Source organism: Erinaceus europaeus, chromosome 2 (assembly GCF_950295315.1).
Source record: "Erinaceus europaeus chromosome 2, mEriEur2.1, whole genome shotgun sequence".
NCBI lineage: Eukaryota > Metazoa > Chordata > Mammalia > Eulipotyphla > Erinaceidae > Erinaceus > Erinaceus europaeus.
Window position 1 is genome coordinate 35,691,103 of NC_080163.1, and position 25,513 is coordinate 35,716,615.

Below are 25,513 nucleotides of genomic sequence, written 5' to 3' on the forward strand. Positions count from 1 at the left end.
ATTATGGGAAATTTCAAAGGACTATGAAAGCACTTCTTAGGTATTCACTGCCCAAGTTCTACAATTAATAATCCACTTCCAATTTTATGTTGTGTCTGCCCCACTTGTTCCCTGAGGTCATCCAAGACAGTCTGCCATTAGATTCTTAGGAAGGTTTGAAGGCAGTGGCTTCGGTGCCAGATTGGAATGGGAGGCATTTACAACTATGCATGAGCACCTTAAAGGCTGGGGTTCCCCTCTACTAAATTGAGGAAGCTCAGTGTCCCCTTCAGAACACAACTGTTGCTCTTGTGTAATCTGATACCCAGCAGCCAATGCCCCACCTCTCAACTGCTTCTACTTGGCTCTTTCCATTTTGTAGATTCCACTCCCTGTGGCACCTACCCCCCCCCCCCCCCCCGCTGCACCCCTGAAGTCAGTCGATGATTATCTTTTATCACAAAAGTCAGCCGATGCACCCACTTCTGGCCTTATCTGCCTGACTGAGGAGCATCTGACCCTGCTGACCACTCACTTCTCTGAGTCTCTCACGAGGGCTCCTTCCGGCCAGACTCCTTGGCTGCAGAACCCTCTTCCTTCACCCCTCCCTCCAATGTGCTGACTGCCAATTTCTTGGTTCCCCTCTCCCCTTGCATAATACTGACCTTCACCTTGGTTTCATCACTCTCTAGGTCAGGTGCTATGATGTATCTGCTTCTCACTACATAGACCTGAAATATAAAAAAATGAAACAAGTTGCAGTGGAAATAGTGTATGGATAAATCCAAGGTATTGCAAACAAACAAAAAGGATTCTGGGTTCAGCCTAAATCCTGCTCTTTCACTATTCCAGTATTTTGATATTGTTGCTAGAGCATCAATGCTTCAGGATAACTTTTTCAGATAGATAAAAAGAGACAGAAAGAGAGAAAGAGAGAGAGAGAGAGAGAGAGAGAGGGAGCAGCACCAAAGCCTCATGTAATATAGTCAAAGCCAAACTTGAACCTGGGTCATGTACATAGCAAATCAGCACACTATCTAAGTGAACTATTTTGTTGGTCCTGTTCAAACATTTTCATAAGCACCTACTTTCCCGCCATGGTGCTCACTGCATTACCGACTTTCTGCAGTGAATCCAGATACAGGAAATCAAAGGCTACAGTGTGGCAACTTGAGGGCCTTAAAGACTAAACAGGAGGGAGTGTGTGTGTGTGTGTGTGTGGGGGGGGGGTAGTGCAGCTGGTTAAGCGCACATGGTGCAAAGCGCAAGGACCAGCATAAGGATCCCGGTTCCAGCCTCCAGCTCCCCACCTGCAGGGGAGTCACTTCACAGGCGGTGAAGCAGGTCTGCAGGTGTCTATCTTTCTCTCCCCCTCTGTCTTCCCCTCCTCTCTCCATTTCTCTCTGTACTATCCAGCGATGATGACATCAATAACAGCAATAATTACAACAATAAAACAAGGGCAACAAAAGAGAATAATAATAATTTAAAAAGACTGAACAGGAGACACATGGCAGAGGTAAAGTGTAGAAAAATGTCCACTGGGGGAGCCGGGTGGTAGCACAGCGGGTTAGTGCACATGGTGGAAAGTGCACAGACCAGCATCAGGATCCAGGTTGGAGCTCCAGGCTCCCCACCTGCAGGGGAATCACTTCACAAGTGGGGAAGCAGGTCTGCAGGTGTCTGTCTTTCTCTCCCCCTCTCTGTCTTCTCCTCGTCTCTCAATTTCTGTCTGTCCTATCCAACAACAATGACAGGAATAACAACAACAATAATAACAACGATAAACAACAAGGGTAACAAAAGGGAAAAAATAACAAAGTTTAAACAAAAAAAAGAAAAGAAAAACCTCCACTGGCTCTGTCCAAACTTGGGGTTACCTAACAGATTTAGTGCCATAACCATTTAACCAACCCAAGACATTAAAAGCAGCAGTGGGGGGGGGGGGGGGAGTCAAGCGGTAGCGCAGCGGGTTACGCCCAGGTGGCACAAAGCACAAGGAACCGGCATAAGGATTCTGGTTGAACCACTGCTCCCCACCTGCAGGAGGGTTGCTTCACAAGCAGTGAAGCAGGTCTGCAGGTGTCTCTCTGTCTTCCTCTCCTCTCTCCATTTCTCTCTGTCCTATCCAAGAACTACGGCATCAATCACAACAACAATAATAACTACAATAGAACAACAAGGACAACAAAAAGGGAATAAATAAATAACTAAATAAATATTTTTAAAAAGCAGCAGTGGGGTGGAGGAGGTAACAAAATGAGGCTCTGAAGTCCCAGGTTTAATCCCTTCCATCTCCATAAGCCATAATTTAGCAATGCCTTGGTAAACAAACAAACAAAATGATCAATTATAGGACACACACACTGCGCCAGACAGAGCATTTGATTTTTATTTCTTTTATGCTGTGCTAGAGATTGAACTCAAGGTCTCCCAAATCCATTTTACTACTAAGCCACCTCTCCAGTCCAACTTTTTTTTTTCCTTCTATTTTTAGAATGAGAGTAAGTGATAGAGAAGGAGAAAGAGGCTGCACTGCTGAACCATCTCCCCAGCTCTGTTATGATTACTTTAAAAATATTAACTTGGGGGACTTGGGCAGACGCACAGCGGGTTAAGTGCACACACTTGGCACAAAGTGCAAGGGCTGACATAAGAATCCCAGTTGGAGCCCCCGGCTCCCCACCTGCAGGGGAGTCACTTCACAGGCAGTGAAGCAGGTCTGCAGGTGTCTCTCTTTCTCTCCCCCTCTCTGTCTTCCCCTCCTCTCTCCATTTCTCTCTGTCCTATCTATCAATGATGACATAGATAACAACAATAATAACTACAACAATAAAAAAAAACCAAGGGCAACAAAAATATTAACTTGGGCCAGGTGGGTAGTGTCACACCTGGTTGGGTGCACGTGTTACAATATGCAAGGACCAGGTTTGAGCCCCAGTCCCCACCTGCAGAGGGAAAGCTTTGCGAGTGGTGAAGCAGTGTTACAGGTATCTCTGTTTCTCTCTCTCCCTATCTCCCCCTTCCCTCTCAATTTTTGGCTGTCTCTATCCAATAAATAAATATAATAAAATTTAAATATAGAAAAAACATTAACTTATGCAACAGGGGTAGATGGTATAATGGTTATGCAAAGAGATTCTCATACCTGAGGGTCAAAAGTCCGAGGTTTAATCCCCCACACCACCATAAACCAGAGTTGAGCAGTGCTTAGCTAAAAAAAGAAGAAGGAGGAGGAGGAGGAGGCAGAGGAGAAAGAGGAGGAAGAGAAGAAAAAAACCACATTAAGTTATTTATTCCTCAGAACCACTTCATGATATACTTCATAGAAACTACATGGCATGCCCCTCCTGGTCACACAGCAAGAAAGCAAAGTAGCCAGGACTGGTGGACCTCCTGGATCACTGTATGTGTGCCAAGCACTGCCAGTGGAATTTCTCACTTGCTCTTCACAGGAATCCCATAAGGAGGAGTTTTATTGGTCCCATTTTATAGCCAAAGAAACTGAGCCCCAGAGAGTGATCTGCCCATGACCAAGAGCTGACAAGTGAGGGTCAGTGAAATAGTTCATTTGGATTGTGTGTTGCTTTGTCTTGTGTGTGACCCAGGTTTGAGCCCAGCCCAACCTCACTGAAAGGAAGCATTGGTGCTGTGGTCACTTTCATTCTGTCTGTTTCTGTCTTTAAAAAAAAAAGTGTATTGCACCAAAGTAAAAGACTCTGGAGTAGGTAGTGGGGGGAGAGTACAGGTCCAAAAACGATGACAGAGGACTTAGTGGTGGTTGTATTGTTATGTGGAAAACTGAGAAATGTTCTGTACGTACAAACTATTGTATTTACTGTCAAATGTAAAACACTAATCCCCCAATAAAGAAATTTTAAAAAATTAAATTAAATAAAAAAAAATTCCATGTGTGGCTGGGGAAATTGTTACACTTGTAAAGCATTAGACTTTGATGTCTGAGGTCCTGTTTCCCTCACCAGGACATGTACCAACAAATCAGAGTGGTGCTTTGCCTTCTCTTCTTCATGTGAAAATCTCTTTCTCTCTTATGTAGTAAATAAAACACATCTTTAAAAACATTAGCATGGGGTGGGGGGGACTTTGGGGGCCTGGTGAATAATGAAATCACATACATATCAATGGTTGCACTGTAAACCATTAACCCCTCACCTCAGTAAAGGAGGAGGAGGAAGAGGAGGAGAACCAAGCATGTGACTGGTTTAGTAAGCAATACAAACTCCAGAACTGCTACTTTCTGAGGCCTAATTAGAAAGTTCTATGCTGAACAGGGGGACAGTGCAGGCTGTCAGCTATCACACTGGGTAAAGGGAAGGAAGGGTCTGTCACCCAGTAGAGTGGCCCTTGGCCTACCTTATACAGTCACTGCCCACCACTTCTGCAGGCTGAGAGAAGCTGAAGGTGCAGGCCACCCATCCCCTTTCCTGGCCTCTGCCAGGTCAGCCACAGTTGCCATAGAGGTACAGGGGGAGGATGAACAGAGTCTCCTCCTACCTTTGTGGTGGTGGGGAGGGGGAGCTTTCATCACTTCCTGATCTGGAAAAGTTTATCCCCTTTTTTCCTAGTCTCATTCAACCACTGAAACAAAACCCTAAAAAAAGTAGCTGTCTTCTGCTTCCGAGCAACTGGTTCCATGTTATATTCTTTTTGGACACATCTTTGCCCTCAAGGCCCAAGTACAGGGTCTAGGCCTTAAAATTCCCTCACAAAAACAACTGCTGGGATGACTGTTTTTTATCCCCACCCCCATACACAATAGATTCTGACAATTTATTCTCCTCTCCAGCTCCCCTTCAAGACCTACAGCTCTGAGAAATACGCTCTTATGCCCCAGATTCCTTCTCCTTCAGTGTGGCTGCACTCCCAGATCTACTCCTATTTTACTTCCCTCAAAAAGGAATATGCACCATTTTACTCCAAATAATACTCCATCTGGATTTGAAGTCTGGAAAGAACTGTCTGTACTTTTCAGAACTTAACCCTTTTCTGCATGTCACTCTCCACCTGTTTGTCTGTGTAGCAAGGAGTTAAATTATTCTATGAGAGAGAGAGAGAGAGAGGTCAAGTGATAAAGGAGATGGGTAGACATTTCCACAAAAGATATGAATGGCCAAAGATGTTCATGCTTGAGATCTGGCTCAGTGCCAGAATGCAGGACTTGCATGCATGAAGTCTTGAGTTCAGTGTCTGGTGCTGCATATGCCAAGGTAATGCTCTGGTACTCAGGCTCTCTCTGTCTCTCATTAATAAATAAATCTTTTGCTTTTTTTTTTCTCAAAAGACACTCCACACTGCTCATCATTAGGGGAATGCAAATCAAAACCACAATGAGGTATCACCCCACACTTGTTAGAATGCTTATAAGAGATTAAAAATAATGCTGAGGAAGTGGAGACAAGAAACACCTGTGTACTGTTGGTCATGTTGTGAATTGGTATGGTCACTATAAAAAAAAAAGTTAAAATAGAACTACCATATGCTACAGCAATTTCAGTCCTGGGTCTTTATCCAGAAGAAAACACTGTTGAAAGGCATCTGCACTCGCTTTCTTATGTTCTTATCAGTGTTTTTCACAGTAAGTAAGATGGAAACATCTACAGATGAATGGGTAAAGAAATTGTGACATTCAGGTACAACAGAATATTACTGAGTCACTGAAAATGAGGAAATTCTGTCATTTGTGACAACAGAGGTGTTCCTTGGGGGCACTATACTAAGTGAGATAAGTCTGATAAATATTGTATGATCTCACTTTTATGTGGAATCTAAAAGTAAAAAAAAAAAAAAACCACTCATGGAAAAAGATATCAGGTTTGTGGTTATCAGGAGTAGGCAGTGGAGAAGAATTGGTTGAAGGTAGTCAAAGGTACAAACTCCCAGTCATAAGATAATTATCAGGGATGTGACATGCAACACTATGACTGTGGTTAGCATGGCTGGATGGCTACATGGCATACTCAAAAGTGCAAAAAGAGTAAGGACCTGGGTCCAAGCCCCTATCCTCACCTGTATTATGGAAGTGTCACACATGGTGAAATAGCATAACAAGTCTCTCTCTCTCTCTCTCTCTCTCTCTCTCTTTCTCTCTCTCTTTCTTAATTTTTGTCTCTATCATAATAATTAAAGTAAAAGAAACAATGCAAATAGAGTAAGTCCTAAGGAAATGGATCATAAGGAAAGATCATTCCCCCTTTTATGTATACCTATATGAAGTTATGGATGTTCACTAAAACACTGTGGTAATCATTTAACAACATATGTCAAGTGATTATACTATATATCTGAAACTTATATAGTGTATGGCAATTATATCTAAATAAAATCAAGGGGGAAGGATAGCTATTCAAAAAATTAATTTACACAAAGAGAGATCTGGCATTTGTCCCAGATGGTGGGAAGTAACTCCTGAACATCTGATGAAATAGGATTTGGCAGGTCTTAAATCCTTGAGTTTTCCCAAGTGACAGACTTCTCTTTGCTATTTTTGGTGAGCTCTGGTAGTCTTATGTTAACAAGTTTATCCAGAGTGGGAGCCAGTCATACCATTAAGCAATTGTGATACCAGCCCAAACTTCAGGGAGGGAGTTAAAAGATGAGTTCAACCAAGTGGCTAATGAATAAATCAATCATGCAGAGAGGGGCTGGTGAGATAGTCTACCAGGTAGGGTGCCTGCCTTGCCAAGGTTTAAGCCCAGCGCCACATACAAGGTGCCATATATGAAGGTGCTAGGGGAATGATATGTTCTAATTCCACAGGGTAAAGGCATCAAAAGTTTCATCTCCCACCTGCAAGGGGGAAGCTTCATGAGTGGTAAATCAGGGGTGCAGGTGTTTTTGTCTCTTTCACTCTCTCTATTTCTCTCTGTCCCTATCCAGTAATAAATAAACAAATAAATATGTTTTTAAGTTTCATCTTTGGAACCTCCTAGAGCTTAGCCCCTGTGTTTTTGGTTGAGTATGATTAAAATCCATTTACTATAATAAAATCATTACTTTATGCATAGTGCATCTCTAACTTTTTTGAGTCATTCTAATGTATTATTGAACTTGGATGTGTAATAGGAACTCTTGACTGTGTTGCCAGTGGCTGGGATTGAAGGTGGTTCTAGGACTCCCAAATATGCAACTAATAGGGGTCTGTGTGGTTGCACACCAGGTTGAATGCACGTGTTACCAAAATTGCAACCAGTGTTTGAAGTGAGGACACCCTTGCTAAGGTCTTTACCTTAACCTGATATTTGGGCCACCCTCCCTTAGTTGGTGTTGGAAATCATATCACATGGAGTTTGTCAAACATATAGTAGAGTTCTAGTTAAAGAATTCTAAATATGGCCAAAGAACCCCCAGGTACAATTACCCTAATCTCCTCCTTTTTTGGAGTAACATTTAAAGAATAGGAACAAACCTAGCTGCTATGATATTTTCTTATCTATCTATCTATCTATTTTTATTGTCACCAGGATTATTGTTGGGGCTCATGCCAACACTATGAATCCACTGCCATTTTTTTCCTGTTTTTTTTTAACGTTTTATTTGCTAGGACAGAGAGAAATTAAGGGGTGGGGTGATAGAGAATGAGAGAGAAAGACACCTGCAGACCTGCTTCACTGCTTGTGAAGTTTCCCCATGAACATGGGGAGTGAGAGCTTGAACCTGGTTTCTTGTACATGGTAGTGTGTACACTTAACTAGGTGTGCCACTCCTAGTTCCTTTTCTCCCCTTCCTCTTCTTCTTCTATTTTTAAATTCAGGCATCTAGAGCAGCACAATATTAATAGCTCAAATTAAAAGCAACACAGAGGCTCAACAGCAGATGAGTGCCTAAGATATATGTATAGTGGAATACTACTCAGCTATTAAAAATGATGAAGTCATCCCCTTTGCCTCATCTTGGATGAAGTTGTAGTATTTTCTATGTGACCTTCTACAGGAAGCAAGTAGAGAAAGGAAGGTCAGAACGCAAAGAAAGATATGGGATGATCTCATTCATAGGCAGAAGTTGAAAAACAAGATCAAAAAAGAAAACAGTAAGTGGAACTTGGACTGGAGTTGGTGTATTGCACCTAAGTAAAAGACTCTGGGGTGGGGAGTTCAGATCCTGGAACAGGATGGCAAAGGACCTTGTGGGGGTTGTACTGTTGTGTGGAAAAATGAGAAATATTATTCATGTACAAAACTATTGTATTTACCATTGACTGTAAAGCATTAATCTCCTAATAAAGAAATAAAAATAAGAACTCAAAGAAAGAAAGTAGAATAGGCAAAGGAGGAAAATTCATGGTGCACTGGATACAAATCCAGCTACAGCTGTGTGAACAGTGAGGGTGCTCAGTGCCTCTCTAGGTCCACTGGCGTTAGACTAAGACAGCAAGGCAGGTGGTGTGATGCTGACTGAGACAAGCAATTTGTAAACGAGTGAGGAAGGAGCTTTTCTTTTCTATTAACTGAGGATGTGTTTAAGTTCCACTTAAACAGTGGTCACTGTGGGCCACATGGTGGCACACTTGGTTAAGCGCTCACAGTACAGTGCACAAGGACTGGTTCAAGCATTGGTTCAAGCCTCTAGTCCCTATCTGCAGGGGGAAGTTTCATGAGTAGTGAAGCCTAGCTGCAGGTGTCTCTCTGTCTCTTTCCCTCTCTCCTGTTAATTTATCTACCTCTATCCAAAAATAAATAAATACAAATATATATATTTTTTTTTTCCTCCAGGGTTATTGCTAGGCTCGGTGCCTGCACCATGAATCCACCACTCCTGGAGGCCATCTTTTCCCCTTTTGTTGCCCTTGTTGCCGTAGCCTCATTGTGGTTATTATTATTACCATTGTTGATGTTGTTCGTTGTTGGATAGGACAGAAAGAAATGGAGAGAGGAGGGGAAGACAGAGAAGGGGAGAGAAAGATAGACACCTGCAGACCTGCTTCACCACCTGTGAAGCGACTCCCCTGCAGGTGGGGAGCCAGAGGCTCAAACCGGGATCCTTACGCCGGTCCTTGTGCTTTGCGCCATGTGCGCTTAACCCACTGCACCACCGCCCGACCCCCAAATACAAATATTTTTTTTAAATGGTCATCCCTGAAACCTGGGGATAGCTATCCTTTGCCTAGGATATCCTTATTGCTAATGGTCTTATAGACCTTCTGGAATCCCAACTAAGTCCCACCTGATGCTACTACCTGTCATTTGCCAGTCCTAACTCTGGAAGAATGGCAACGATTAAAGATCTATTTGCCCACAAAAGGAAAGTTTCCAAAATGCCACTCATACTGGGAAAAGCCAAGTTGCAATACTCTGCAAATCAAACTTTTTTATATAGCTAAATCCATGTATTCCACATGGTTTACAATCTACATTATTTTGTTATTCCATTGTTTTATTTTTATTTATAAAAATGAAACACAAAAAACATAGGATAAGAGGGGTATAACTCCACAATTCCCACCACCAGAACTCCGTATCCGCCACGACATCATCTCTCCAAGCAATAACTTGGATCTACCTGCATATTAGATGAAAGGGTAAAAAAAAAAAAACTAGTATAATCATGGGCCCTTTGGAATATAACTAAAATAGGCCTACTAACTACCTATAAAACGGAGATTTCCAATTCTTCATCTGAACCACTCCAGCCTTTAGGTTCATGATTAGTTAACAATTTGTTTGGCTTTATATTTTGACTCTTTTTTCAGCCACCAGATTCCAGATGCTAAGATGATGCCAACCAGACTTCTGGGCAGATGACTACACCAATGTGTCCTGGAGCCCCACTTCCCCAGATCCCTGCCCCACTAGAGAAAGAGAGAGACAGGCTGGGAATATAGATCAACCTGCCAATGCCCAGACCTTCCACCTTCTGCACCCTATAATGACCCTGGGTCCATACTCCCAGAGGGATAAAAAAATACCAAATCAAACTTTATATATATGTTATATTATCTTTCCCCAGAAAGATTGCTCTAAAACAAATTCGGACACCTGTGACCTCTTCCTTCTATGCAAAGTAAAAAGCTAGCATCAACCCCAAGCTGATAAGATTAATCTAAAGAGCAAATTATGGTGTAACTTCCTATGCTGATACTTTGTAGTTAAATTAAAAAAAAAAAAGGTTTCATTTTCCTATTGGTCGGTCTGATTTCAAAGGAACATTTTACCTGTTTCTGTGAGGCATTTTTTTCTCCTGGAAGAGGCTCTCATTGGTCCCCAAAGACTGAAAACCTACTTCAACGAAATTTTCCAATGTAAACTAATTTTCCTTCAGTTTCAGCAATTTTTTAAATCTATATATAGAGATGTCTTTTTCAGATTGCATCGTTAGCTGCTCCTGGTAAGCTATCTCCCATTGTCACTGCAAACAAGAGATCTATTATTAATGGATTTCACCTCCCAACTGATTCCAACTCTGGTCTGCTTACTAGTATGTACCAGTAACTGCGTCTTTGGACACACACGCAACGCTATCCTGAAGGAGATCATCAAAACACTCAACATCCTTACAGAAAAAAAGGTGAGTACGCTATCTGGCACTATCTCACCAAATGATGACACCTAACATATTTCTATGAGAAAAACATAACTGGTTCTAGAGAAACTGGTAGTTTGTGGCTGGCCAACAGGACAAGGAGTGGAATGGAATCATCCCCCTTGATGCTTTCTTTTTTTCTTGAGGGACAGAGGGAAGTTTTCTCAGTTTGAGGGAGTGAGAGCTGCTCAGTAAGGATTACTCTATACAGTTGGAGGTAACTTGTATCTCTTGTTTTCTCGTTCCTGCCTGGGACAAGGATCCATGCATGGAGATGACCGTAGCAGATATCTTTGCCAACTCAGAGGTAAGAACCATCCGGGGTCTGCTTTGGCATATGGGTAACTTCAGAGAGGAGAGCCATCCACAAACATCTGAACACACACACACACACACACACACACACACACACACACACACACACCTTTTAACAAAAAGCAGGCAGGCTCCAATTAACTCTAAGGTGTGAGATGCTTCCAAGGGAATGAAATTGTGATCTTTATTCTCAGACATTTGGTAGTGCTTCTGGTTTCATTTCATTTAGAAGATGTGTGATAGGAAGCTTGGATTATTGTAACCTTAACTCAGATTCTGGTTGAAGAAGAGCTATTTAGGATTATCCAAGTCCAGATCTATTACCTAGAATATGTAAGGCACTCAATAAACACATATTGGAAGGGAGAATTTTTCTGGCCCTTACATTTTTGGGAAAAAAAAACAAAAACAAAACAACAACAAAAGAAACAAATACTCCCACAAAAACAAGATATTGAGATTACAAGTTAAGGGAGCTTTCATTTTGTCTAAGAGACTTCCTATGGCAACAGAAAAGGCATCACCAGAACCTTCCTCTTCCGCACCCTGGTCTCCTCACAGTCCACCCGCTCTCAGCATGTCTGTCAGAGACCCTCAACTGGATCTATCCTGCAAGCTTCTCTCCATCCTGACCCAGAACTATCCAGTTGGGTGGGATACAACATATCCTTGCTTTTGGCCACCATCTCGCCATTTCCACCTCCTGTGCCTTCTCACACACCACCTCCTCCCATCTGTAGTGGGAGGAGATAGATTTTGACAGCTGATAGTGCATTTTCTCTGACAAATACATGACTACAGCCATATCAATAGCTTTATGCACATCAGTTCCTGTTTTCATGGAAACACACGACTGAGAATGAAAAACCCAAAGCTTCAACTTAGCAGTGGTCTCCTAACCACCTGCTTTCCATATGTACTAACTCAAAGGGGTAAGTTAGCCAGGATGAAATCCTGTGGACTGGCCAAGGCCATATTTAAGCACCCAGGCCCCAGGAGAAGACTATCCTGCTTTGTGAGAAAACTGTCCTTCAGGCCTTTATCTGCATTATCTTCCTGTTGTTAAAGATTATGTCAGGAGTCTGATGTACAACAACATATAATAATTGTATTACATTTATGTAATATGTTTAGTATACATTGTATAACTATAGATATTGCCTACATTTGTGTAGGTTGGAAGTAACTGGACATATAATACACTACATGATAATATTGTACATCATCGTTCTTTGTGTGTATATATGTACATATACATACGTACACACACATATTAACTAAGAGCCCACTGGGTTGTGCTCTGCATTCCCCATAGGGTGATTGCACTACCAGAGCCTGAAAGAAACAATGTGGGTCTGAAAGTGAGAAAGACTGTGGTTTTAGCCTTTGTTTAATCATTAACTAGCTGTATGTCCTTTGGTATGTTACCACACCTCTTTGTGCCTCAGTTTCCACATCTGAAGAAATGAAAGTGATTTTGAAAGTTGGTTGGAATCCAACTCTTGAGTTAGTGGAAAGTGTTATTGTAAGGTGCTATAACTCTTGACTAACAGCAAAAAAACTGGTTATAAAATAATTCAGAGGAGCCAGCAATTAGAAATAATCAGATCCATAACTCGATGCCTAGGGGTGACCCCACTCTTACAGATGCTTTTCTTCAAACTGCTTATATTACTCCTTAAATAACAAGCTCATTTTTACCACTGTTCCTTCTTCAAAGACTCAACACTGCTTACTCACCTGTTAAGACATTCCAGAATAAGGAAGAAGGGTCAGAGAGATATCTCACTAGGCAGGGCACCTGTCTTGCCATGCATGCAGCCCAGGTTTGGATCTGGCCCCACTTGGAAAGCATTGCAGCACTGGAGGAAGCTCTGATGCTCTAGAATCACTTTCTCCCCTTCCTCTCCTTCTCTGTCTCCCTCTGAATTAAAAAGTGACCCAGAATATGTATGAAGCCCTAGTTGTGAAAAAACAAAATGCAGATTAAGGAAAAATAATTATTTTCAAATCCCACAAAGAAAGTATGGGGGAAGAAAAGTTACTTGTGTTCCCACAGAGCATCTTTCCAAAATCTAGAGTGTGTTAAAGTTACTTCCTTTGGGTATCAAGGATTTCACCATGTCTAAGCCGGGTAGCATCCTGCTCATGGCAGAAATACTGGACTTCATAGGCCATGCCCACTCAGGTTTCCATGGAGTTAAAGTGGTCTGAGGAAGAGCAAAGTAGAGAGCAAGAAAGGTGGCTGTTTGGTGAAATATTTCTTGGGTGGACCATTAATTGGAGGTATTTCCTACTTACCAGAGAGTAAAAAACACTTAATTTTTTTTAAAAAAAAGAAAGTTCTATACTGTGCCTGAAATCGTTAAGTTGAAGAATTGGTTGGTGAAATCTGAGTAAAAGTGGTGATAATGAACGCAACACAAAAGGATTAGGTTTTTATAGCCCTAAATAAAACAAATGAAGATCCAAGTTAGAACTCTGCTATTGCCATAGAATAATTTCTCCTGATGGCATTCCACAGATTATTGATATTCCCACAAAAAGGGCTTCCTTTTGGCATTGGCCTTAGCCACCTCTTAAGTTTCTTTTCCTGGGCAGTTCTGAGTTGCTAGGTGCCCTGGGCTATGGAAGCATGTCCCTGAGCCAAGCAGATTCACTCAGGCAGTGGAAGCTAGACAAGCAGGTGAGCTATGGGCTGTCATTCTCTTGCTGCCATGCTACTAGAATTAGAACTTTAAAGTCATTGACTGAAACTGCTTTTAGAATTCATTCTTCTAAATGTTTCCCATTTGATTAAAACTCTTTCAAGTTCCAGTTTTATCCTAATTACCTCTGCTGGGGCTTCACTGCTCTGAACCAGCCTTTTCAGATAGAGAAAAACAGAAACAGGGAGAGAGGGAAAAAGACCACCACGATGAAGGTATCTTGAACCTGAGTCATGTACATGACGAAGCAAACAAACTATCCAGGTGAGCTATCTTGATAGCTCCCAGATTACAGATAGTCTTTTGAGAAAAAAAACATCTTTAGATAATTTTCCTCCTGTGCTACATAACCAGATATTTTAAAGTTAAGACAGTTCCTAGTTAGGGGTCGGGCGGTGCCACAGTGGGTTAAGCGCACGTGGCGCAAAGCGCAAGGACCGGCATAATGATCCCGGTTCGAGCCCCCGGCTCCCCACCTGCAGGGGAGTCGCTTCACAGGTGGTGAAGCAGGTCTGCAGGTGTCTATCTTTCTCTCCCTGTCGCTGTCTTCCCCTCCTCTCTCCATTTCTCTCTGTCCTATCCAACAACAAACAACATCAACAATGGTAATAATAATAACCACAGCGAGGCTACGGCAACAAGGGCAACAAAAGGGGAAAAGATGGCCTCCAGGAGTGGTGGATTCATGGTGCAGGCACTGAGCTCAGCAATAACACTGGAGGGAAAAAAAACCCCGGAGGGACAGTTCCTAGTTAAAGATTTAGAAAAGAATCATTAGAGCAGGGGAGAAGAGCTGGGATGAAGATAAGAGGGCTCTGAACTCCCTCTCCATCAGCACCCAGAGAGAGAGAAGGAAAAGGAAAGGGACATATGGAGGTAGCTATGGTGTTATGAGTGGCTTAAAAGGGAAGATAGGATTGAATTAGGAAAAAGAAGGGGCAACTATGTATAAATGTGGACAGATAGTTGTAGAGCAGATGTTTGGCCCATGTCTACGGCTTTAGGGGAACTGTGGTGGATTGCAGTGGGGAGAGTGAAGATTCAGAACTCTGGTGGTGGGAATGGTGTGGATTCAAACCCCTGTAGACATGTAATTCTGCAATATAAAATAAAGGAAGGAAGGAAGGAAGGAAGGAAAGAAGGAAGGAAGGAAGGAAGGAAGGAAGGAAGGAAGGAAGGAAGGAAGGAAGGAAGGAGAGAAACGAATCATTAGGTTTTGGGGCTGGTGGAATAGCTCAATTGGATAGTACACAGCTTTGTCTTGTGCACAACCCAGGTTCAAGCCCAGCCTACACCCCATTGAAGGAAGCTTCAGTGTTATGGTCTCTTTCATTCTCTTTCTCTGCCTCTGTCTCTGTCTCTAAGGAAAAAAAGAAGAAGAACCAGTAGGTTTTGATGGAAAATTGTAAAGGGGTTCTTCTCCTTTCACGTCCCATGTGGTACCTGGGCTTAAACCTGGGCCACAAACATGATGAGGTACACCCCTTATGCGCTATCTCTCCAGCCCACTTTGTGACTTCTTGAACCTCACTATTCTCTCACCAAGAACACAGGCTTCTGCCTACATGTACACATCAGGAATGTCTTCTTTGCCCTAGACCACCTTTGCCCTAGACCACTGTTCACCTACAAATCTCTCAAAGATCTCTAGGCCTAGAGCCTAGAGATACTGATGCTGTTCTTCAGATTCCTAACTAGAACCAGGCTCAATTAATCAAACTGACCCACAATTAGCTCATTAAAGCACATGTTCTTCCAAAGGGCAGTCAAGTCCTGTAAGGGAAAGTGGAAAATTACACAGTCTGAGATTCTGGTGCTTTGGTATGGGTCTAAATCTCTCTAGGAAGATCCTAGAATGTTAACTATATTTTTAAAAATTAACCTAAGACACTGGGTGGTAGTGTAGTGAGTTAAGTGCACATGGAACAAAGCACAAGGACAGGAATTAGGACCCCCTTCTCTCTTGATTTCTCTGTCCTATTCAACAATAATGGCAGCAACAACAACAAGGCTAAAAACAAGGGCAACAAAATGGGGAAAATGGCCTCCAGGAGCAGTGGATTCATGGGATAGGCACTGAGCCCCAATTATAACCCTGGAGGCAAAAAAAAAAAAAAAAAAGATTTACACTGGTAACTCACTGCCACACTACTTTTTTAAAAAAATATTTATTTATTTATTTATTCCCTGTTTGTTGCCCTTGTTGTTTTATTGTTGTAGTTATTATTGTTGTCATTGTTGTTGGATAGGACAGAGAAAAATGGAGAGGAATGGACAGGGAAGGGAAGACAGAGAGGAGGAGAGAAAGATAGACACCTGCAGACCTGCTTCACCACTTGTGAAGTGACTCCCCTGCAGGTGGGGAGCTGGGGGCTCGAACCAGGATCCTTACGCCAGTCCTTGCTCTTTGCACCACCTGCGCTTAACCCGCTGCACTACCACCCGATACCCCACTGCCACATTATTTACAACTATAAATAAAGCCTCTAAGAGGCCAGGACATAGCTTACCTGGTAGAGTGAACATGCTACCATGTGTGAAGACCCTGGCCGCCACAAGGAAGAACCTGCACATTATAAGTTTCATGATTGGTGGAGGGGAGATGTCATGCCTCTTGTTCCCTCTGTGTCTTTCTCTGCCTCTCAGCTACCTAGAAAAGGAAGTCTGCTGAGAGGAAAATTATGTAGATATGAAAGCCCAGCAATAACCCTGGTGGCAAAACCCAAAAACCTATAATGATAGGAAATGTGTGCTGCCATGAATATCAGAACCATAAGGGAGGACCTCCTTTTAAAGCTGTTTGCAGTTTCTCATATACATACCCTGGTGCTCTTGCTGATATGCATCATGACTCAGTGTGAATGAGTCCTAAGATTCTGCAGTTCTAACAATCTCTTGTGATGAGCTGGATCAAGCTTACGTTAAAAACACTTCACATTCTGTACCTTTGCTCTCTAGAGCAAGGTGAAAAGGCACACCAAGCCTGATACAGACACTGCCTCTCTCTCAGGTTCCCAGTAAGAGCTGGCTCCCTGTATACATAGTTGTTCTAGTAATCAGCTACCTCCAGAGAAAAGTAATGTCAGCACTGCCAGAATTGCAAAGAGGCTCTGCACCTGTATATTTGAGGCCAAGAGCTCCTTGGAGAAGCTCTGCCCAAGGTCCACTCAGTGGCACCCTCTCTCAAAATGTTTTCCTGATCTCCAGGGTTAGATTCCTGGACACCTATCTCTGATGAGTCTGTCTAATGGTAGGGGGAACGACTGATCTCCTCACCTAGACTCTGAGCTTCTCCATACACTGTTATTTCCCACAAAGAGGGCTAACTGGTGAATGTGGCCAGAAAAAAATGCTATCCAGGTCAAAGGATGACTACTCATTTATTCAAGAAGGCAGATATCCACAGAGAGCTGTTTTGTTTTTTTTTTTAAGGCTGTAGGAAAGAGAGGAGGAGAAAGAGAATATTACTACAAGCTCACAAAGTCACCTTCCACAAAAAGAATAGCTCACATAGTGTAGAAAAAAAAAAAAAAAAAACACCAGACACGGGCTAGAGACAGATGACTCATTCAAATCTCCACTCTATCACTTACTCCAATTGAATAATTTCATTCGGGTACTCTTTCAACAAAACTCTTTGAGGGGAAAAAGACATCAGGAGGTTCTGAGGGGAAGGTTTCTGGAATTGTAGAGAATTAGGAAATGTTATTTATAGACATGTATGACTTTGATAAGAAGACTTCACTCACAGGATAGGAGTATTTGAACATCTGATCCACAGATGTTCATCTGTCTCTTGGCCTCCACTTGTTTATTTCCCTGCTTGAAAGAAGACAACCTTTTCTACTTATCCTCCTGGAAAGAAAAAATCAGGAGGAGACCTCTCTCTTCTATATTCATAACAGAGCTAGCACGTGTCTGTGTATTTATCTTTCTAGAACACAACTGAGAAGGAAACCTTCTGCAGGGCTGCAAGTGTACTTCGACAGGTCTATAAACAACAGCCCAAGTGCCGACCTGTAGACCTAAGAAAACTTGACAGGAACCTCACCAGCATGACAAACATGGTAAGCTACACTAAGCTGATGGTTTATTTTATTTTATTATTTATTTTGGATAGAGACAAAGTAAATTGAAACAGAAGGGGAGAGAGAGATATCTGCAATATTGTTTCACTACTTGGGAAACTTCTCCCCTGCAGGTGGGGGCCAAGGTCTTGAGCCCAGGTCCTTGAGGACTGAAATGTGTATGCTCAATTGGGTGTTCCACTAGCTGGCCCCAAGATGACAGGGTTTTTAAATTTAAATTTTATTTATTTATTATATATGAGAGAGTTTCATGTGAAGTGTGGGTGAGGCAGGTATCACTCAGGCACAGGCAGTGCTGGGGACTGAACTAGGAGCCTCTGGCATGTAAGATCTACCAGTTGATCCATCCCTCCAGTCACTAACAGTTTGGTTCTTGACAGCCACCAATCTTTCTTATTAATATTCTTCCTTAAAAGTCAGAGTATCACTGACTAGTCAAGTCACTGAGCAAGTATTTGTTGAGTGCCAGGTGCCATTCTAGACATTGTGGATACAGTATGAAAGAGGCAGAGTTCCTGCTCTCACAGGATCCCTGCTGTGTGGGAGAACCTGAAAAGCAAACAGACATGGGATATATCTTACAGTGACGTGCTGTAGAGAAAGTATAGGGATAATGAACACAGCAGGCATCCGAAGTAAATAAGCAGGCCCCATGACTAAGTGGGGGAAAACAACAACAACAACAACAACAACAACAACAACAAACCCTCGGTGCATAGGGACCAGGTGTAAAAGGTCCTAAGGTGAAAATGAGTTTCACATGTTCAAAAATGAGTAGGAAGAGCTGAATGACCGGACCCAAGTGAGCAAGAGAAAGGTTGTTCACCCAATGCCAAGACTATTTAATTTTAAGGGAAGATAGAGCCTGGATAGTGACAAAACAGCAGTGCTTATGTGATCTATTTTTATTTTTTTAATTTTTAAGTATTTATTTATTCCCTTTTGTTGCCTTTGTTGTTTTATTGTTGTAGTTATTATTGTTGTTATTAATGTCGTCATTGTTGAATAGGATAGAGAGAAATGGAGAGAGCAGGGGAGGACAGAGAGGGGGAGAGAAAGACACCTGCAGACCTGTTTCACTGCTTGTGACTCCCCTGCAGGTGGGGAGCCGGGGGCTCTAACTGGGATCCTTACACCGGCTCCTTGAGCTTTGCATCACCTGCGGTTAACCCACGCGCTACCACCTGACTCCCTGCTCATGTGATTTCTAAGCACAGCTCCCACCATCCCAGTCTTCCTACCCTGAGGACATGTGTGCTGGAAGAGACCAGACTGAGGGTCTTGGGCCATCTTTTTCAGGGAACCCCTAGACTTTTGGTCTTTTCAATTTTTTTTCAAGTTCAGTATCACTTTACTAAAGAGAGAAAGCTGGGTGGTGGTACACTTGGTTAAATGCACATATTACCAAGCACTCGGGTTCGAGCCCCCACTCCCCACCTACAGGGGAGATGTTTCACAAGTAACAAGGCAGGTCTGCAGGTGTCTATCTTTCACTCTTTCTATTTCCCCCTCCTCTCTCAATTTCTCTCTGTCCTATCTAGTGAAAAAAATTAGAGGAAGGAAGGAAGGAAAGAAGGAAGGAAAAAAGGAAGGAAAGAAAGAAGAAAGACTGGTTTAGAGGTCTGTCATCATGAGGATACACTTCTCCATTTTTCCAAGATACGTGTCAGTACATCTTGCCCTCTACAAACAGTCATCCTGTTCTACTGAAGGACATTAGGTCCCCAACCTAGGCAAAGGGAATTTTAACAGAACAGGCCACCTAGGTCTTTTGGATTGTGCTTCAAGCAGTAAGGGATCTATCTACAGGGTTTGTAGTAGGTCAGACTGTGATCTGATTTATTATGTAAGCTTGGGCTGTGTGCAGAGTTGAGTGTCTTACACATTTCACCACTTCTGGGCTACTTTTTTTTTTTCCCCAGAGACACCATAACACTGGGATTCCCTTCATTGCCATAGCAACTTCCACATGATACCAGTGTCCAAAACTTGGGCCTAGTGCATGGTTACACACTTGCCTTGGTTGATGAGACCTAAAATGATCACATTAAATAGGTGTTATCAATAAAATCAAGATGGTCTATTGGGAGGTTACCATAGCAATAGAGGTTGACGATCATAGTGGCTTAGACAGGATGGAAGTAGTAGTGGTTGGCAGATTTGGAATGTCATTAAAAAATAGAACCAGAAGAACTTGCACACAGAACTGCTGGTGAGGGGTGAGGGAAAGAGTAAAGGGTAGTTCCCTGGCCAGAGTTCCTTGGGGAAGAAAGGTTAAGGCTATTTACATATATGAAGGACTGCAAGTAAAGCAGGATCAGAAGTTGAGCAAAAGATTAAGAGTTCAGTTTTGTACACAGTAAGTTTGAGATACCTATTAGATAGCCAAAGAGAGATGCTCAGATTTTTGAAACCTAAGAGATCAGTAGTTGTGATACATAATGAAGAGTCCCCAGAAAGATGTTATTTAAAGTAACAGATATGAAGGACATAGATAAAGGAAACAACTCAAGGACTAAGTCTGGATGCACTCTAACATAGATCAGACAGATAAGACAGGGAAAGTTGTTGGTGACATAGGAAGAGGTCAAGAGTGATCAACCATGACCACTGTACTCAAAGAAAGATGAAGGTTGAGAATGGTCACTATTGTTTCTGACATAAGTGGAGACATGGGAGTGAATGTCTAATTACAGTGGATTCCAGAGGCCATGGAGGTAGGGGAGAAAGAAAAGGAAGGGGCAGGGAGTGTACAAACTCTTCTGTGTTGCTATTATGATGCAGAGAAATAGAACAATAGCTGAATGGCAGGTCTGAAGTTGGAAACTTTTTTTATTAAACTTTATTAATGAGATAGCTAGAATAGCAGAACATCATTCTGGCATAGGCAGTACTGGGGATCAAACTTGAACTCCAAATTCCCCCCCAAATCCTGAGATCCCACTTCCTAGGCTTTGTTAAGGTTGTTCTGGTGTTTTTGTTTGTTTTGTTTTTTGTTATCACCAGAGTTTTATTTCTCCTGACTTTTGTCCTCTCCTCCCCCCCCCCCGGACTTAATCCCAGGTGGTTGGGCTTTGCAAACTGTTCATTCTACTGAATGAACTATTTCCAAGTACTTTCAGATAGAACTAGAGGGAGAAAGAGAGAAAGACAACATAAAACTTAAGATTCTCTCAGTGCAGTGGGGGTCGGACTTGAACCTGGGTCACTTATCTAGGCAAACAGAAGCCCTCCCAGGTGAGCTGTCTTATTAATTCTAGGAAAGTTTTTTTTTTTAAAACAGTGAGCTATATGTGCAGTATGCTAATAAACTAATGAGAATGATCCAGTAGAGAAGAGAGAACTAATTGTGTAATGAAGAGAAAAGCCAAAAGTAGATGCTATCTATTCAAGTGAACGAACTACCTTGCCAGGCAAATAGATAACATCTAGTGCCAAAGAAGAGTTAGGGAAATTCAGACGCCTCCCCAAGCCTCCTGTCTTATTTATAAGATAAAGTAATGGAATAGGATACTGATATAATACTCATTCTCTTTCAATCTCCTCAACTATCTTATGAAATAGGTACTATTGCCCTGCTGTACAAAGGAAGAAACTGAAGCTCTTATGAATATAGTAGTTTGTCCTAAGCAATGCAGTCAATAAGTTGGTAGCTCTGAGAGTCAAACTGAAGCACTGACCTGCTGATAGGAATCCTTTCCAACTGATGTGCTGCCAAGTAGTGGTCTTTGTATGCAGTGGGCAGGAGGGCAAACAGATAACTCACTCTCAGGAAGCACATGTAGCCAAGCAAAAGACCCAGTATGGGAGTGGGCAGATTGAGACTTCATCTTCATGTCACACCCCCGAGTAGCACCTACCAGCAACACACCTTTCCAGAGCTTGAACACCTCAGAGGAGGGCAGTTAGTGGTGTACATAGTAACCATTGCCAGCAATGCAAATAGTGTGCACCTAAAACAGGCAACATTGGATTCCCAGTCAAATCAGAGGCCCTGGTTTTGATCATTCTTCAAAAGACAAGTGTTAAGAATGGCAGCAAGACTCAAAGAACTTAGGAATGAAAAATAACAAAATGTTTCTTTTTTGTAGAACTGTCCTGTGAATGAAGCCAGGAGGAGAACATTGAAAGACTTCTTGGAAAGACTAAAAACGATTATGAAAGCGAAATACTCAAAATGTTGAAGCTGAATGTTTTTAATTTATGAGTTTTTAATAGCTTTATTTTTTAAAGTATTTATATATTTATAACTCATCTTAAAATAAACTATATGTGGAATGTGAGGGCATGTTGAAAATCTTGACTATATTTACCTGGCAAATGAAATGTTGCTTTGCAACTTTTGGAGAAATCTGTTTAGCTAACTATGAGATTAAGGCTGGTGTGGGAAGAAGAAACCAAAGTCTGCTTCTCTCTCTAGTTGAGGACACAATTATAATGAAAAACACAGGCCACATAAGATGGAAAGGATGAGTTTACAAAGTGGGTCCAAAGTCCTACTGACTATCAAATAATCCCCCCCCCCAAAAAAAAAAGCAGTTGTCACCTGGATCCAGATCATTCATCTGCAAGTACTACTATATTAAGTCTACTAAGAGTAAAAAGATTCAAACACACTGTATGGCCCTCCAGTGAACAATATTTTAAATTCAAGTAATGTAAATTCTTTTCACTTTTAAGTCTTAGTACCAACCAACAGGCAAGCCCCTGGAGTATTTAAGACTTAATTGTGGGGCTGGGGAGATAGCAGAAAGGTTATGCAAAGGACTTTCATACCTGAGGCTCCCGGACACTAGGCTCAATCCCCAGAGCCACCATCAGCCAGAGCTGAGCAGTGCTCTGGCATCTCTCTCTCTCTCTCTCTCTCTCTCTCTCTCTCAAATAAAATAAAGTTTTAAAAAGACTTGAGGAACAGACTATAAACTCTGCCAATCTGACAATATAGACAGTATTGATTAAAATGGCTGAGAGAGAACACAGAAGCAAAGAGGGAAGGGGAACAATATCCATAGCCCACTCAGGGAGGGGATCAAATAAGCAATGCCATCTAAGATTAAAGAAGAATAAGAGACTTAACTACTTAACATTACAGGTGTAACATCTAAAAATAGCAAACTATTAAAATTGGGGGGCAGCTGCTGGTGGTGCACCTATTAAAGAGAACATGTTATTATCATGTGCAAGGACCCAGGGTCAAGCCTCCACTCTCCAGCTACAGAGGGGAAACTTCATGAGCAGTGAAACAGTGCTACAGATGTCTCTCCTCTTTCCCTCTCTATCTTCTCCTCCCTTCTCAGTTTCTCTGTCCTATCTGAGAGCAGTGGATTCACAGTGCACTGAACCCCAGCAATGACTCTAGTGGCAATAACAAATAATTGAAGTAAAAACTTGCTTTTCAAGTCTATCATCTTCCAGTCACAACTACTTACCCATCCTCATTTTTCAGTAGGGAAATCAACACACAATATCTAAAGGTAATAGTTAAAAAAAAATCAAGAGTGATAGAGAAGGTTGGGGATAGAGGAATAGCTCACTGGATAGGATGATTGCATTGCCATGCTCAAGACCCAAGTTCAAGCCTAGGCACCATGTGGGAGATCCTATGGCTCTGGAGGAAGCTCCAATGTGGTAGTCTCCCCCCGCCCCCGTATGTGTTTAAAGAAAAAAGTGACCTGGAGTGGTTAAACTGCACACATTCAAGGCCTCAACTCCACCAGAAACAAACAAACAAAACATGATCACAAGTTGGTGGTGGTTGTAGTTGGGGATGGGTACATGGAAGTTGACTGACTGTACTGCTCTGCTTTTCTATATGCCTGATAGGTTTCAAAAGAACAAGTGGGGAAAAAACAAATAATGAATCAAACATCTTTGGTATTATAGAACCACCAGAAAAACTAAAAAGGGAGGGAGGAGATGGTTTGCTGAGAATATGAGCTGGGATACCAGTCAGTGAAAGCAGTGTAAGAGACTCTATTTAAGTTTGTGTGCATGCTTCTGTGGCCAAACACAAAAATGATGTGTTTTTTTGTTTGTTTGTTTTAATTTTATTTTATGCAACACTAGGCCCTCTCTCACACACAATGCCACTATTCAGTGGCTCTCTGCTAGCAAATTTTCTCACATTCTCCTATAGAAAAAGAGGAGAGAAAAGAGAATGGGGATAGTAGAGACAGGAGAGATACCACAGTACTGCTGCTGACCAAAGTGCTTCCATATGATGTCAGGACTTGAATCCAGGATCTTGTGTATGGAAAGGTGTTTACTCTACTTACTGGATGAGATAACTTCTGGAAACTACAAGGTTATAAAGCATTACATAATTCCAAGAACTACAAAAGAGGGAAGTAAAAGGAGGTCTTGGGGGACTCCAGTGCAAATCACCTCTACATAAATGTTTATAGCAGTATTATTAATAACAGCACACAAATCAATATACTGGAGAACAGATAAAATATGGTATATCATTTGGCAATGAAATGAAGTACTAACACATACTATAGTATGAGCAAATCTTAGAAACATTATACTAAGTAAAAGAAGCCATGCACAATAGTTCATATTTGGTATGGTCCCACTTATATGACCTCTCCAAAAGAGGCATCAAAGTAGAAAACTGGCAGCTAGGGGCTCTGAGTCCCAATGGGCACAGTCTCTAACACAGTGATGAAAATATTGATACTAGGTACTAGTAGTGATTGTACAGCTCTGTGAATATAAAAAATACTGATTATCTTGAAAAGGATAAACAGTGTATGGGTATGTGAGTTATATTTCAATAAGTTTATTATTATTACTTTAATCAAAGGTTGAAAAAGCATGAGCAAGTGTCAAGTCATTCAAACTTGCCCTTTGAAGACTTGTTCTCTGTAAGAATATGGATCTCATAATAGTGAATGAGCATTCTTTTCATCCTTGCTCACACATATATGATAGAAATACTAGTACTAAAATTATACCAAAACACTGAACATCTTTTTAACCCTTTCAAAATAAGGGAATAAATCAAAAGCTTAAAGTCTCACCCTGACCACAGTCAGTTTCACCCTGCCCACATAAAATACCAGCATGCCAAGGGCAATAAGTTACTAGGCGAGTCATGGAGTCTTCTAAGGCTATAATGAAAAATTTAGCTTTCTTTCTTCTTTGATTGAACCTCATTTGCATTAAATGGCTAATGTGAGCTGTAGTTTGCCACAGGATATGAGCTCTGGTTATAGTTTGAGTATGAAGCCAGGATGGTAAAAGAAAAGGCTGTCAGAAAGACTTAGAATGGACAATGGAAAAGACATACGTAAGCTTCAGGCAGCTGCTGTGGTTTAACACACAACCAACATTTCAATTTACTTCCAATTCTGTAGTTCTGGACTCTGGGGTACAGACACACAATAGGAACCTTCTGGGATTCCAAGGGAGTGAGACTTGAGAAAGATACACACACACACACACACACACACACACACACACACAGTGAGTTACTGAAGAAACTTTAGGATAAATGAAAGTTAAGATGCTTGTCATTAAGCACTTTCATTTAGCAAAGTTAACCACAACCCAAATTGCTTCATGGGTCTTGCCTGTTGCCTACACATAAAATGTGTAACAATGACAGCAAAGACTGAAATTTTATCTGTGAATATACTTTAGTTTTAGCTGCCATTAACAAACACTTGAGTAAATAAATTTTTAAAAATGGCTTTTCCATAGCTTTCTTTCACTGAAACATTCTTGAATCACAGTTAAAAAAAATGCTGTCTCTGGCTGGGAGTATGGATCGTCCTGTCAATGCCCATGTTCAATGGGGAAGCAATTACAGAAGCCAGATCTTCCACCTTCTGCACCCCACAATGACCCTGGGTCCATACTCCCAGAGGAATAAAGAATAGG

The 25,513-nt window shown here is 41.7% G+C and overlaps 1 protein-coding gene across 1 annotated transcript; it reads left to right on the top strand.

Moving 5' to 3' along the window:
- The first annotated feature begins 10,365 nt into the window (after positions 1-10,365).
- Positions 10,366-21,810, top strand: IL4 (interleukin 4). Its single transcript, XM_060186394.1, has 3 exons — positions 10,366-10,500; positions 17,477-17,605; positions 21,718-21,810. The coding sequence occupies exons 1-3, from the start codon at positions 10,366-10,368 to the stop codon at positions 21,808-21,810; spliced, it is 357 nt and encodes a 118-aa protein (XP_060042377.1).
- Positions 21,811-25,513: the final 3,703 nt, after the last annotated feature.